This window comes from Lacerta agilis, chromosome 7 (assembly GCF_009819535.1).
Source record: "Lacerta agilis isolate rLacAgi1 chromosome 7, rLacAgi1.pri, whole genome shotgun sequence".
Lineage (NCBI taxonomy): Eukaryota > Metazoa > Chordata > Lepidosauria > Squamata > Lacertidae > Lacerta > Lacerta agilis.
The window spans coordinates 31,179,653-31,194,726 of NC_046318.1; the positions used below are offsets into that span (position 1 = coordinate 31,179,653).

General features: G+C 39.3%; 1 protein-coding gene across 6 annotated transcripts in view; it reads right to left on the reverse strand.

The window, feature by feature from the left end:
• Nucleotides 1-15,074, reverse strand: part of ATP9B (ATPase phospholipid transporting 9B (putative)) — a 124,650-nt gene that overhangs the window by 15,170 nt on the left and 94,406 nt on the right. For all 6 annotated transcript variants that reach the window (XM_033154766.1, XM_033154765.1, XM_033154771.1 and 3 more), the window contains 4 exons: nucleotides 12,512-12,624; nucleotides 8,551-8,799; nucleotides 1,977-2,138; nucleotides 283-375 (listed from right to left, as the gene is read on the reverse strand). In XM_033154766.1, coding sequence (XP_033010657.1) covers nucleotides 283-375; nucleotides 1,977-2,138; nucleotides 8,551-8,799; nucleotides 12,512-12,624 — 617 coding nt within the window. The remainder of the gene's footprint in view (nucleotides 1-282; nucleotides 376-1,976; nucleotides 2,139-8,550; nucleotides 8,800-12,511; nucleotides 12,625-15,074) is intronic.

The window sequence follows — 15,074 nt, forward strand, 5'->3', positions numbered from 1 at the left end:
TTAATTTGAGAATTAACTTTCTTCTTCTTTTTGCATTATACAAAATTTCTAAACCACTGCAACTCTTTAAAACCTATTAGTGATACACTTAATTGCATTTCCCAATCCATTATTTCTTTGGTTCATTGTTTCTATCTTTGAAGCAGACAGATGCTATCGGACTGGAAGCCATTACTATTTTGTTTCTGTTCTTTAATTTCACAGTTCTACATTTCCTTATGACAAAGTAAAACAGTTACTTTTTCTCCTAAAATTGAAACAACTGTTTTTAACATTTCTTACCTCCTCTTCTAGCCAGTCATTATACTGAACAATGGAGGACATTGCAACATCTGCACCTTTCATGTAAAATGTAATTTCACCTGTAGATTCATCCTGCGGGGGAAGATACTATATATTGGTAATAATAATAATAATAATAATAATAATAATAATAATAATAATAATATTTATACCCCGCCCATCTGGCTGGGTTTCCCCAGCCACTTTGGGCGGCTTCCAACAGAACATTAAAATGCAACAATCTATTAAACATTAAAAGCCTCCCTAAACAGGGCTGCCTTCAGATGTCTTCTAAATGTCTGGTAGTTGTTTTTCTCTTTGACATCTGGTGGTAGGGCATTCCACAGGGTGGGTGCCACTACCGAGAAGGCCCTCTGCCTGGTTCCCTGTAACTTGGCTTCTCATAGCGAGGGAACCGCCAGAAGGCCCTCTGCACTAGACTTCAGTATCTGGGCAGAACAATGGGGGTGGAGACGCTCCTTCAGGTATACTGGACCGAGGCCATTTAGGGCTTTAAAGGTCAGCACCAACACTTTGAATTGTGCTCGGAAATGTACTGGAAGGCAATGTAGGACTTTCAAGACCAGTGTTATGTGCTCTCGGCGCCCGCTCCCATTCACCAGTCTAGCTGCCGCATTCTGGATTAGTTGTAGTTTCCGGGTCACCTTCAAAAGTAGCCCCACATAGAGTGCATTTCAGTAATCCAAGCAGGAGATAACTAGAGCATGCAGCACTCTGGCGAGACAGTTCACGAGCAGGTAGGGTCTCAGCCTGCATACCAGATGGAGCTGGTAGACAGCTGCCCTGGATACAGAATTAACCTGTGCCTCCTTGGACAGCTGTGAGTCCAAAATGACTCCCAGTCTGTGCACCTGGTCCTTCAGGGGCACAGTTACCCCATTCAGGACCAGGGAGTCCTCCACACCTGCCTGCCTCCTGTCCCCCAAAAACAGTACTTCTGTCTTGTCAGGATTCAACCTCAATCTGTTAGCCGCCATCCATCCTCCAACCGCCTCCAGACACTCACACAGGACCTTCACCGCCTTCAATGGTTCTGATTTGAAGGAGAGGTAGAGCTGGGTATCATCTGCATACTGATGAACACCCAGCCCAAACCCCCTGATGATCTCTCCCAGTGGCTGCATGTAGATGTAGAAAAGCATGGGGGAGAGGACAGAACCCTGAGGTACCCCATAAGTGAGAGCCCAGGGGTCTGAACACTCATCCCCCACCACCACTTTCTGAACACGGCCCAGGAGGAAGGAGTGGAACCACTGTATAACAGTGTCCCCAGCTCCCAACCCCTCAAGACGGTCCAGAAGGATGTTATGGTTGATGGTGTCAAAAGCCGCTGAGAGATCCAGCAGAACTAGGAAAGAGCTCTCACCTTTGTCCCTAGCCCAACGGAGATCATTGACCAGTGCAACCAAGGCAGTTTCAGTCCCATGATGAGGTCTGAATCCCGACTGGAAGGGATCCAAATGGTCTGCATAGTCTAATCATACCACAGGCAAAGACCCATAGCCTGTGGTAAGTTATTACCAAAGACATAAAGTATTTGAGGACAAATCTATATTATTCATTTAGTTAGCCAACTTTTATATTTGAAAACTTATATACATTTTCTAAACAATAAACTTTCATAAATATATGACCTGCAAAACAGATAAAGAAAAAATACTGATAAAACTTACTCTCACTATGATTCCCATTCGTTTGCTTTCAGATGTAAAAGGGAAAATTTGCAGAATATAGTATGTCAGAATCTGTCCACTGGGGGTTTTCAGCTGCATTGAAGTTAAATCCCTGCTCACCAAAGTAAGACCAACACTTTCTGTCCATTGTACAAGAGCTACCTAAAAAGAGAAATTAAGTTTTGATTGTCAATTGTATCCAGTGCAAATAAAACTGCACACAAACAATTGTCTATGATTAATTGTAGAAATCTAAAGACTTAAAAACCAAGAATTTTTTGTACCATATATAAGCCAAGGTATGAAATACCAGGCCAACAAAATCCCTTAAGGATTACAATATACAGTCGTACCTTGGAAGTTGAACAGAATCCGTTTCAGAAGTCTGTTTGACTTCCAAAACATTCAAAAACCAAATCACAGCTTCTCATTGGCTGCAGGAAGCTTCTGCAGCCAATCAGAAGCTGTGAAAGCCCCATTGGACGTTTGGATTCCAAAAGAACGTTTGCAAATCAGACCAATCACTTCCAGCTTTGCAGCATTCAGAAGCCAAAACGTCCAAGTTCCAGGGTGTTTGGGATCCAAGGTATGACTGTACAGGTATTCATAAATCCATTACAAACAATGAAAAGCTCATAGCTGTTTCCCATACAGTTTGGTACCAGTGATGTGCATACCTTTTTATGTTGGAAACTGAAGGAATCTGAAACACTGAGTGTTGCTCTATAACACACTGCCCAAAACCCACATGCAGCCCTCAAACCTTTTTTGGCGGCCCTTGACAACATTTGACCCCCCCTGCCCTCACGCTGCCTTCCCAAAACTGGGTTAATGAGGCTCTGGGTTTTGGTAAGGAGGTGCGAGGGCTCTGCCATGTTCCTACAGTCCACCCACCTCCTTCCCAAAGCCTAGTTAGCTTCAGGAAGGAGGTAGGAAGACTCTAGGACCCTGCCAAAGCCTCACGCCTTCTCTCCAAAGACTTACCCAGCTTTAGGAAGGCAGTGTGAAGGCTGGGGAGCATCAAATTTTAGGCTCACTCCTCCTCCCTCTCCCCGACAGGACAGTATTCCATGTTGACATTCTCTTGTGGCCCACTTGGTATGAAAATTTGAGCTGCCCTGTTCTATAAAGAACCCAAAGAAGAGCTAGCTAAACTGACCTGCCTTCATTAGGCATGCATCAGGAAATAGATGTTACTAGTAAGAAATGAAGAAAGAACTCAGTGCCTAGTAATTAATGAGCAAAGTTTATTTGAGTATAGTGGGGGGGGGCAGTCTGAAAGATATGCTGCTGCATGTGTATTATTGCAAGCATCAGTAAATTAAAATATGGTGAAATGATTATTACATGAAAAATAGTCCAAAATAAATACACTTTAAAATGTCATTTTCAGATGCACAACAAAAGCTGTTTTAAGTTTGTCTAACAAGCTCACTATATTAGCTGCAAATGATCCAATACTCCAAAGGTTAATTTTCAATTTTCACATTGAAAGGTTACTATTACATTCTGACCTGTAAATTGCATCTTTCCGTTAATACCCTATCATCTCATTTGTGTCCCTTTGCAACGAGGACTTGAGTGTTCTATATTTGGTGACTCACATCTGTTTATTATTTAGTTTATGCTTGGCTTCACAAGCAAGTTGAGTTGGCAGTTTATAGCACAGCTACATTTTAGATAGTTATACCTGTGCTAACAGATAAGGTCAAGGAGCCAATAGAGAAGAATCACCAGGCTTTTGCATTTATTAGAGAATCCCAAAATATCAGTATCTGGTAATTCAGCCAAATTTGTTAGCCTATCAACAGTACTCAAAGAAAACTAGGCTTGGATCCTAATCTTCTGCTTCATTTATAGGAAGAAGTTTCTTTTGACAAAGTGAGAGTCATGCTCATGGAAGGGTCCATGAGTGCAATTAGGATGAGAGCCATAACAACCTGGAATGCAGTGTCTCCTGTGCTACCACAAATCATTTGGCCTTGCTCCAAATGGAAATGGAATAGGAAGAAAACTTGCATAAGAATGGAAAAAGACCACCTCTTAAGGTTGTCCTGCCCTTTTCTTGACTCAAAAGAGAGTTGGCAACTGAGACCCTTCATGTCATTCCACAACTGAGTGAAACCCAAGGTGTTTTAGTTTGGTGGTGGCCTTCCAGCTGTGGGATGCTCTGCTCCCTGTGGCACAACTGGTACCAACACTGTTCAGTTATCCACACTGACTGAAACCCCACCTCTTCTTCCAGCTTTATGGTGGGGATGGGGGCTGAGCTATTAAGATGCCTAGCATTCTCATAGGAAGCAGATTAAGCGATGCAGGTATTGAGATGGTTTTACTGGCGGATTAGTATGTTTTTATATTTTACTGGCGGATCAGTATGTTTTTATATTGTTGCTATTTTAAAGTGACCAGCCCTGAGATTAGGTACAATGAAGGGCAGAATATAAATCTTTCAAATACCGTATTTTCTGACGTATAAGACGACCCCCAACGTTTCCAGCTAAAATATAGAGTTTGAGATATACTCGACCGCAGATTCTCCACCCGGCGTATAAGACAACCCCCGACTTTTGAGAAGATTTTCCTGGATTAAAAAGTAGTCTTATACGCCAGAATATACAGTATATAAAACAAAAAGCCTTCCCTGTCCCCAAATTAGGTTGCTGAAAAAAAAAAAAATTTGGAGGAGAAACAGGAAGTGGATTTGAAAAGTGAGTTCAGTTCTGTACTAGAAACTAATTATTATCCTGAGCTTGTGCGCAGATCTGATGCGTGCGTGCGCACACACACAGTAGATGCCACAAGCCTTGTGTCTGCCCCACCTCTAATTTAGAAATATAACAACAGCAATTTTAACAATTATACAATTCAGCAATTGGAATAAGTAATATTTCATATGCTATGTGGCCACTGTAAAATTCCTTCCATGTACTCTGGGAAAAATATTTCACAATCACGTCACAATGTAAAATGAGGCTTTCCCACTCTAATTTGCATATGAATATCTTATCATTTTGTGAACATTTTTTATTAAACTTTGTATTACTTTTTATTTTATTTTACTTCCATTGCTCTTCCCTCACCATGTCTTCACAAAATATTAAAATAATGTTTAATATTTCAAATGTTGGAAGTTTTGGTATATGTGCAGGTAAAGTGTAGCAAATAAGTAGCTAATTCATTAGAATTAGCCATCATTAAAATTGTGACTAATCCATCTTCACTGACCAAAGAGGAGCAAAGGTCTTCAAAGGCTCCTGTTCACAGTAAGTCTCTGAATTATTTGGGCTTATGACCTTTGAACTTACTGCTCTATTTACTAAGTTCATATCCTTTTATGACTGTTCATGTCATTAGTTTATCATCAGCTTTCTATGATTTAACTGGGCATACATGTATGATAACAGAGCATTAGCAGTTAGGTTTCATCAGTGGAATTCTTAATATGTTCCCTTTCCTTGGTATGCTGTAGAGGGCACAAGGAGTAGACAAATGAAACTTTCCATTCTTTCAGAGAAAATGAAATATTGATCACTTATCATAAGAAACAATGAGCTTGGCATAAGTAGAGCTCATGCTATGAATACAGAATAAGTTACTTATCTGAAACTACAGTAGCTACATGCATTATAATGAAGCTTCCCATTGGTCTTAATTCCTTCAAAATTTGTTATCAGGCATTTCAATGCCCATGAATATTGTGCATACTTGAAACTGGGTTCTTCCTATTCATTCAGTTATTGGGAATGTTTTCAATATATTCTGTGAAGTTTTAATGTTTTAGCAAAAGAATGATATATGCTTAAACTATTTATATATTTTTCTTGATCGTCAGCTGAGAACATTTTCTGCCGTCTTAAGACTATATGGTGCATGCTGCAAAGAATACTATATATGCTGTCACATATGAAAATGTGATCAGCTATAAATTATCAGAAAACATTGCATTGTTTTAAAAACATTGAATGCATAAAACCAGTCTGTCAAATGATACTGTTGCTTATTAACCAAATATGTTTTGATAGGTCAACAAATGAGGTTAAAAAGAAAACATCAATTGAACCATTTCCCTGAATAAAGCTCCAGGGTGCAATATTCACAGCAGTATATTCAATAAAAATGCTTTTAAAATGGTAGTTGTGTGACTGGGAAACATTGCATCATCTGTCAACCTAACTGCAAGAAAGTTCAATAAGCTAAATAATGAACCATTTACATTATTTTCCTTAGGCTCCAGTGATTTGCAAGGATAGCATCAATAGAGCTCTTTAAAAAATTATGATGAAGACCTTCTGGTCTTTTTAGTTCTAGCTTTCTTTTTGTGATACAAAGATTTTTAGGTTATCTGAACATTTTCACAACTTTATTTTTGCTTATGACTAACACTTTTTAAAAATCCTCAAAAAAACAAATTTTGCAAGAATTTCAGGAGACATAAAGTACCGTAATTGTAATGATCACAAAGTAAAGCTGATATTCACTGAGGATGGTACCTGACTAGATTGTATTCAGAACAGATACACTAAAATGAACAGGTGTAAAGCTGGTCATGTATAACTTAAGCCCATTAATTACAATGGGTCTATTCTGAATTTTACTTAGCCAGATATCACCATAAGTTTATTCCCCTCATTTTGTCTAATTTTTACTACGCCAAAATTAAAGGGTGGCCTCCAACAGCACCAGCCCTCTAGCAAATGGACTTCAGCTTTCACAACAAGACTCCCTTCTTCTCCTTTCTCTCATATTCACAAAATCTGTTTTACAGGGTTGGGGCACCCTCTGGAACAGATGGGGGTACAAGGGTGGCTGCGGAATGAAGAAGAAAGCGGAGTTCGCTCGTGTGACATTGGATATGGCTGATAATGGATATATGTTGTGATCATGCATATCAAGGCATGTGAACTGCCTCTTACTAAAATGGTAACTACCAACCGGTAAGCTTGACATTGATACCAGGTATCCTACCAAAGTTATCTACAAAATGGCTCTAAGCCCTCTCCCCGCCAGGCTGGTTCCTTCCCTCTCATCCCCAGTTAGAGGTGTGGCGGCTTTCCCCGCTGGAAGAGGTACTGCTACTCAATTGGCGCTGAGGCTCTCTGTATGCTAACGGACCCTCCATTCCCCCCAGTGGGCCAGGTGGCACTTCCCTGACAGACACCATTTACCAGACTCTCCTAGGCAGAAAGTTCAATGGGGTTAGTACTGCCAATGAGAAGGCCTCAGACCTGGAGGCACCCAAAGTAGAGCACCCTCATTTTCAGGTACCCACTACAGAGCCTTTTCTACCCTTTACCCCCATCCCCATTCTGAAATTCAAATTTAATAAATTCAGAAGACAATAAACAATTCAATATATATGTAGCTAACATGCCATTTAAAAAAAGGGAAATCAAACAGTTTCTCTTTGTGAATTCAGAACTAATTATTTAAACATCATTACTGAATTTTATAACCAGAGTTCCCAGCTCATTTAGCTGTAGTTACATAGAACCATGCTCATTCAGAAAAATCATTATATGTCAATTATATTGTGGTTTATGTATATGCTGATTTTTGGTCCCCAAAGTGGTAAACAGAATAGTAATACAAAGAAATGTACAATAAAAAATACAATGAATATGATAGCTAGCAAAACAATACAAAACAGCAAAAAAAATACCGGATAGTGCCTGACCTAGGCAGTGAACCAGCCAAAATATAATGGTGAATGACTAACCTGGCACTGTCTCACGCAATCCAGTGACTGCCTTTCATTCAGTCTTCAGCGTTGTTGTCACAATTCCCTTCTTATTACATCAGGGCACACAAGCAGGTCCCTATGCCCTAAATGACCTCTCACCAGGGTCCTTGCATAAAGAGGCTAGCCCCTCACCATCACTAAATAAATGAGTTTGTTTCCAACAATGGGCTGGATCCAAACAAGACCTTCCTCAGATGGATTTAACCAACTGACAAGATATATTTTAAAGATTGCCACACCTTCTACCATTGATTTGGCAGATGAATTTTCCTTTAAAATCACAGTATTTCAGAGGCAGTATAGCAATGGCTCTTGTATTCTTAAACATATCAAATTACGTATCTGCACCTTGTGTGCCATTAATTGTTGCAATGGTATCAATGCTTCTGCAGTTGTAAATGTTGTTATGCTCTATTCTAAGCATTTCAAATACAGTATAGCAAGGAGAACCCAGTTGTTATTTACTACATTTCCTGTAAAGGTAAAGGCAAAGGTACCCCAGACCGTTAGGTCCAGTTGTGGACGACTCTGGGGTGGTGCGCTTATCTTGCTCTATAGGCTGAGGGAGCCAGCATTTGTCTGCAGACAGCTTCCAGGTCATGTGGCCAGCATGACTAAGCCGCTTCTGGTGAACCAGAGCAGCACACGGAAACGCCGTTTACCTTCCCGCAGGAGCAGTACCTATTTATCTACTTGCACTTGATGTGCTTTTGAACTGCTAGGTGGGCAGAAGCTGGGGCCGAACAACGGGAGCTCACCCTGTACATTTCCTGTAGCGAGTGACAAATATAAACTTAGTTGAAAATATAAAAATTATGATGGAAGCCTTACCTCATCAGGGCTAGAAGCTTGGTAAGTTCTGTTTTCATCACTGAAGTCCTGATCTACTTCAGCATATTCTGTTTCTCCAGTCACTCCTGCTCGGGATTCATATACAGGTGTAACGTTGTGACACAACGCAATAGCTTTTACTGCTTCGTGTATTCGACTGCTGACAGTTTTGCGAACTTTTGGTGCAGAAGACTGCATCTTTCTGGAAGGTGTTGAGCTTGTACCATTTCCACTTGACTGGGAGTGCACCTTTAATATAGACACAGAATAACCAGTTCAAATAAAAATATAGCTCATATATATTGCAGCAGGGGTGAGAAACTTCAGCCTTGGCCTTCCAGGCCTCTTTGTGGAATGAGGATAGCTGGCCATGTATCTATATTTTGTGTGTGTGTGTGTGTGTGTGTGTGTGTGTGTAAACTTATGGCTTCATAAGTAGTCTACTCTACAAAGGCAAAACTCACATCCATTGCTCTGCCCACTTTCACCTGTGAACACACCGACCACTGGAAAACAGCCCCTGGAAGTTGCCCACAGAAGAATGAAGCCTGAGGGAATGAAAGGCTTCCCCATCCCTGCATTACAGGTATGAGTTGAACCTGTAGTTTCTTGCCAAGAATACCTGACAGGTTATGGCAGGGATGGAAAACTGGATTCAGCTGATAGGCTGGATCCTTATCTTTCCTACCCACTTACAAGCTACTTTTGACAAGCGGCTGGGGCTGCCCATAGCCTGATGTCACCATCATATCAAATGACCCATTTTCCTTTGCCTGTTTGAAATAGCAGGCAAAGCCCAGCACTTTGAAAGTGTCAGCCATCTGATTTGTTGGCCCTTGCAAACCCTGTGCCTCTTTGGCTACACTAGGGACTTCCTGGTAGTAGACTCCCTAGTGCTACCAATCCCAGTGTTGCTCTCTGTCAGCACTGATCAGAGCTTTCAGTGAGTCCCACTTGCAAACGAACAATTGGAGCTCACTCTAAACTCTGGATTGTTCCTTTGACACCATGTCCTTACCTGCCCTACACCTGATGTTGCATATGACATCAGGTGTAGAGCAGGCGTGGTTTGTCGGAAATGATCTCATGGGGCTATTGGAGACTTGTGGAGGGCCTAATAAGGTATATGGGTCAGAGGTTCCCTAACCCTGTGTTATGTGTCTGTATATTGTCTTCACTTGGTACCTTCCTGAGTTTTAAAACCTGTTTGTTATGGTGTCCTCTTTATTAAGCTTCCCTAGGCCTTATAATTCCAGAGGAAATGAATATATCTCAGACAAATTCTTCAAAGTGACTTGCAAAATATTGCTCTCCCTTTTTGAGGGATATTGTGAATCGAACAGCTTCAAGTTATATGCTTTCTTATAAAGCTGGGGGGTGGAGAATATAAAATTACACATGACTCTTCCATCAAGCAGGAATGTAGGGTAATTTTTCATGTTACTTTTCCTGATGTGTTGCCAAGAGGGGTACTGGGAAACCCAGAAGATGGTTGTTGTTTTTTTGTACCTTCTAAGCTGTCAAAGGTGGCCAGGACACACTGTATTTCAGGAGTTGGCTATCCACACGTTATAAAACCTTGCGGCTTCAGGCTGTTTTCAATATGTACTTTAAGAGTATGCATCAGGAAAGTTAACATGGTAAGAGTTCCAAGATGGATTGCACCTTGAGAACACAGATGGTCACTAACAAAATAAAAAAAAATTCTTTCCAGTAGCACCTTGGAGACCAACTAAGTTTGTTATTGGAATGAGCTTTTGTGAGCATGCACACTTCTTCAGATGGTCACTGTTATACATGGAGAACACAGATTTTACTGACTGCTAGATTTTATTATTTTTCAATGCCACAGTAATGTGCTACGGTACAGGAGAAATTTGCTCTTGTAGTAGTCACAAATGCGTCTGTAAAAAGGCAAGATAATGTATGCTAATGTTGCTACTTCTTGGAAAGAGATATTTTAGGCAAGTATTACTAAACAATTCTTCTCACCTCACTTGTATTATAAAACTAACTTTTTGTTCTCTATAGGGTAACACCACTGAAACCCTGTTTGGCAAGCAAGCATTTCTTTTTGACTCCATGTACTGATCCACTGAACCGTGAATATTCTGCCCATCAAATTACAGTGTAGTCTAATAAAGGGTTTAACTTTCTGATCATCTGGCACTGCTTTTCAGCTACTGCTTTAAACCTTTGCATTTACATTCTGCTAACACTGATGCCATTATAGCCACAAATAAATTAAGCTGATTTACTCCTTCTGAATTATGTTATGTTTATTGATGCTTGTATAATTTAATTTCACACAAATTCCATTAAAGATTATGCCCTCTATCACAAAATGCTTCCAGTGGGGAAATATAATCAGGTTATAATAGATTTGTGTGTTGCATTAGAGTGGACCTACTTGACTATTGTCATCTTAATAATAAAACTGAACACAAACAAGGGGAAAAATCAATGCCACGCAAGAACTACTGTATAACTGGCTGCTTTAATAACCATTGCTTAAATAAAAGAATATGCCATACATACTTTTGGAAGCAACAGCTATTAAACCATTATTTCCCAAATGATGGCTATTTCTCCATTTTTCATACTAATAAAATATGGCAGAAGTAAATTTGTTTATTAGGATATTTATAACAGGGGGCAAGAGAAGAATTGTACTAATAAAATAATTTTCAAGCGAAAGAAACTATCATGTGTTGTTTTTTTAATTGCAAAGCTTTTGATTTTAAATATGCTAAAATCCTCCAGTTTGTTCTCTACCCTTCATTTCGAAGTTAGTTTAGGCTTTGAAAAAGAGTGAGGATATATCAGGTAAATAAAACAGACCTTTCTGCCTGGTGGTTGTAACAGCAGCATAATGTATGCATGCACTAACAACTATCAGCTAAATCTCAGTTTCAATTAAACTTGTATGGATGCATGTTAGATATTTTTTGACCTACATGAGGTTGGAAGCATTTTTATTTTTCTTACAAAGGGAATATAATGCCACAAACATGTATCCCAAATTAACAAAGATACTTTGGCCTTCTCATATGGATCTGTTCTGTAGAATGTGCAAGCCCCACTGCACTTAAAGGGGGGAAGAAGACAACATACAGAAACCAAATAAAAAAGTAACATTGATGTTTTAAATTATCTGAAAGTTAAAACCTTGTAAAATGAAAAGGATGTCACAGGAGGGATATGGTACCACTTATCAGTAGTCTATGGTAGATTTCATTAAAATGGCTGCAGCTTGCTTAGTTTGTATAGCACAGAGAACTATGAGCCAGAGAAGTTCCCAGTTTAAATCTTTCCTTAGGCATGAACTCACTCAGTGCCTCAAAGCAAACCCCCATCTCAGTTGTTTTCCTACATCTGTATAATGGGGTTAAAAGTACTGGAGCATTCTGTGCTGAAAGTATATGAAATAATCACTCTCGGTGAAGCCTGTTAGTTGAGAGCTTGAAAACCCCTTTACAGAAGTCCTGGAGATGTTTATAAAAATATAAACAGGGATGAAGGAACGGGACATTTTTAAATAAAAAACTTTTTGAAAAATCTGGCTTTTCAGCAAAATAAGATACCATATCTTGGCACTGCACCAATCTCCCCTCTCCCAGTATCTGCAGTGACACTGATGGCAGGACGGCAGGTAAGTGCTGCCACCCCATCCTCCACTACTGCAGTCTGATGGTCTTATACTAGAGTAGATTGGTTTGAGATGACAGGAGGTACTGTGGTGAGGGAAGTGAACTTTGCAGTTCTTATTACTGCTGTGTTTCAGGATGCTCCCTTTTGCAACACAAGCATGAAGGAAGATCTTGCAGCTCTGACCAACTTGGCAAAACTAACACAAAGAACATCAAGAGCATTGGGATTTTTTCATAGTACACATTTTTCTAAAACAGTACTAGTAGTAAGGAAAGTGCTAGTAGTAAGGAAAGTGACAAACATAAAATACCTGGGAATAGGAATTTATAATATGATTTTGAATCTCATCCATTGTATCTGTTCCATACGACACAGTGCCGAGATGGAGGCGTTTAAATATCATCTCATTCTGAGTAAGTGTACCTGTAATATAAACATCAAATATCCCGCTCATCAAATAAATTAATATTTAAATCAATAATCAGTTTCTTTATGGGAACTTTCTGCCATCCTAAAGAGTCTCACGTGTTACTGTTTTTTTAATATATCTCAGTAAAACTGCAATCCTATATCCACTTACCTGGGAGTAATAAACAGAACATGAAGGCTGCTGTGAAATTAGGCTCAGGATTAGAATATTATTGTCAAGCTCCAGTATTCTCAAGATAGTTGAGCTGAACAGCAGATACCCCTATCAAGACTAGAAATTAACGCTGGTTCTCTAGTAAGACCTGACAACACTACTGAATACATAGTTTTGTGTTTTGTTTTAAAGCACTCAGTCTGGATAGTGGGAATGTATATATATATTTTCACTTGAACTATTATTTAAACAAACATTGCTCCATTTATTTTAAGTGTTCACAGTACTAAGTTATCCCCAGAGGGCATAATACAGTCCAGTTTTCCCCTCCACACCTTCACGCATAAACACTTGTCAAGCTGTTGTGGGGAACAGGGGTTCTTGGCACAGTCTCGATATCTCTGTCAAGCCCATCCTTTATTAATAAAAGAATGTGAGTTGATGCAAAAGGACATGGAAACTGCACCCAGGACTCACCTTCAGCCTGGTGAGGGCAGAGTGCTTGTGTTGTACACACATCAAAAAGCTAGAAATTGGGTTATATTGTGTGTTATAGGAATCTTAATATGGGCAGCTGCTGAACTCTAGCTGTTTTTAAAAAAATGCATCTGTAAATTATCTAAGAGTAAATTACATTTATTGATGCAAAAGGAGCTAGATGAAAAACATTGCCAATTTAGATGTGAAAATATGCACATATACAAAAAATTTAAGATACTGGCACTGACTGGCTACAGTCTTCATTAGTTAACACAACACCTAACTATTAAAAAATGCTACAATCCTAAATTACTTGAGTGTGTAATTTTCTGGACCTTTGTGACAGATTTCACAGTTTTATAGTTTCACTAACTATCTGTGCTATAGAAAAAGTATACAATGTTTTAATTTATATTTTATCCAGAGTAGTGAGTGTCTGAAGTTATTCGAACTGCAAGGCACGCCAATATACATTCAATGTGTTCCAATGATATTTAAGCATGCTTATGTTTCTCATACTGCACAGCACTCACAGTTACAATAATGTCAACATTAATCAAGAACTGCAGAAAAAGAACATTTTGACAACCACTTGGAGAAATGTGTGGAAAATACCATGTGGCAAAAATAAAATCCAGATACCATGTTGTCTTAAACAGGTCACTAGGAATTATCACCACTTCCCATTTCAACAAATTTAGCCTGTAATCGGTACTAAGCCTTGAATTTCAGAATCGACATAAATAGTATGCTTTTAGAGATCACTTCCGATCTGCAAGAAACTACAGGGTGTCAGTCAGCGAGTGACATTATGTTCACTGCTGTCAACGGTGACATGCTTGATTCCAAGAAAGCTTTAATTGAAGGTTGGGTGATGCAGGGTGCGATGATGAAGCAGAGGCCAGAAGTCATCACTGGACAGGTTCATGTGCTAATTCAGTCAAGGAAGTTTTTGCATACCATGTTATTTAAGCCTCAGTACAGGGTGAATGATCCCATTCTTTGAACCATGGCGAAACTGAAGTTACTTTTGTCATTTAACAATTCCCCAGGATGTATTATTAATTAACCTCCCCCCCTTCTGTTTTTAAGCATTCTAACATAATGCTTCTGAAAGATATGGAATAATAAGGGCTATTTCGTAAAAATATTTTAATAAAAGTATGGGAAAAGGTGACTAACATAACATACAGCTCAATACACTTTCGGAAAACAGAAAATATTCTTTTCTGCAAATTTAAGTCTTAGCTTTGATCTCATGCTCTCTCTCAGTATGTCAGCTAAACACAGCGTCATAGGAAAGAAGAATGCTAAAGCACTGGAAACACTATAATTACTGTTCCGAGATTGGATATTGTTTAGACAGTTAACATGCAGCTTTTGCACCCAAAAGGGGACACCTCTATTTGTGCTCTTGAGGTATGTTCATGGTTGTCTGATTTAGATCTTTCTTTCCAACTGCACATGGCACAGATTCAACTTCCCCCTTCCCTTGATTTGTACAATATTCATGACTTACTCTTGATCATACAATTATCAGACCAAATCAGTTTGTAACATGACTTTGGAGAAGTAACTTTACTCCATTTCACACACGGACGTATTTATAATAAATTAAAGTGCATATTTAGAGTTCAGTCCAGAACCATAATAATCAATGGAATTTCTGCAGTTTCCTTCAGTGAGGCATCAATCACTATGTGCCGTGATGCTGCATCCAATTATGTGCACTTAGTCCCACTGAAATTAATGAGTATAAGCATATGCAGTGTGTTTACAAACCATCCTAATGTGCCAGCAGAATTTAACA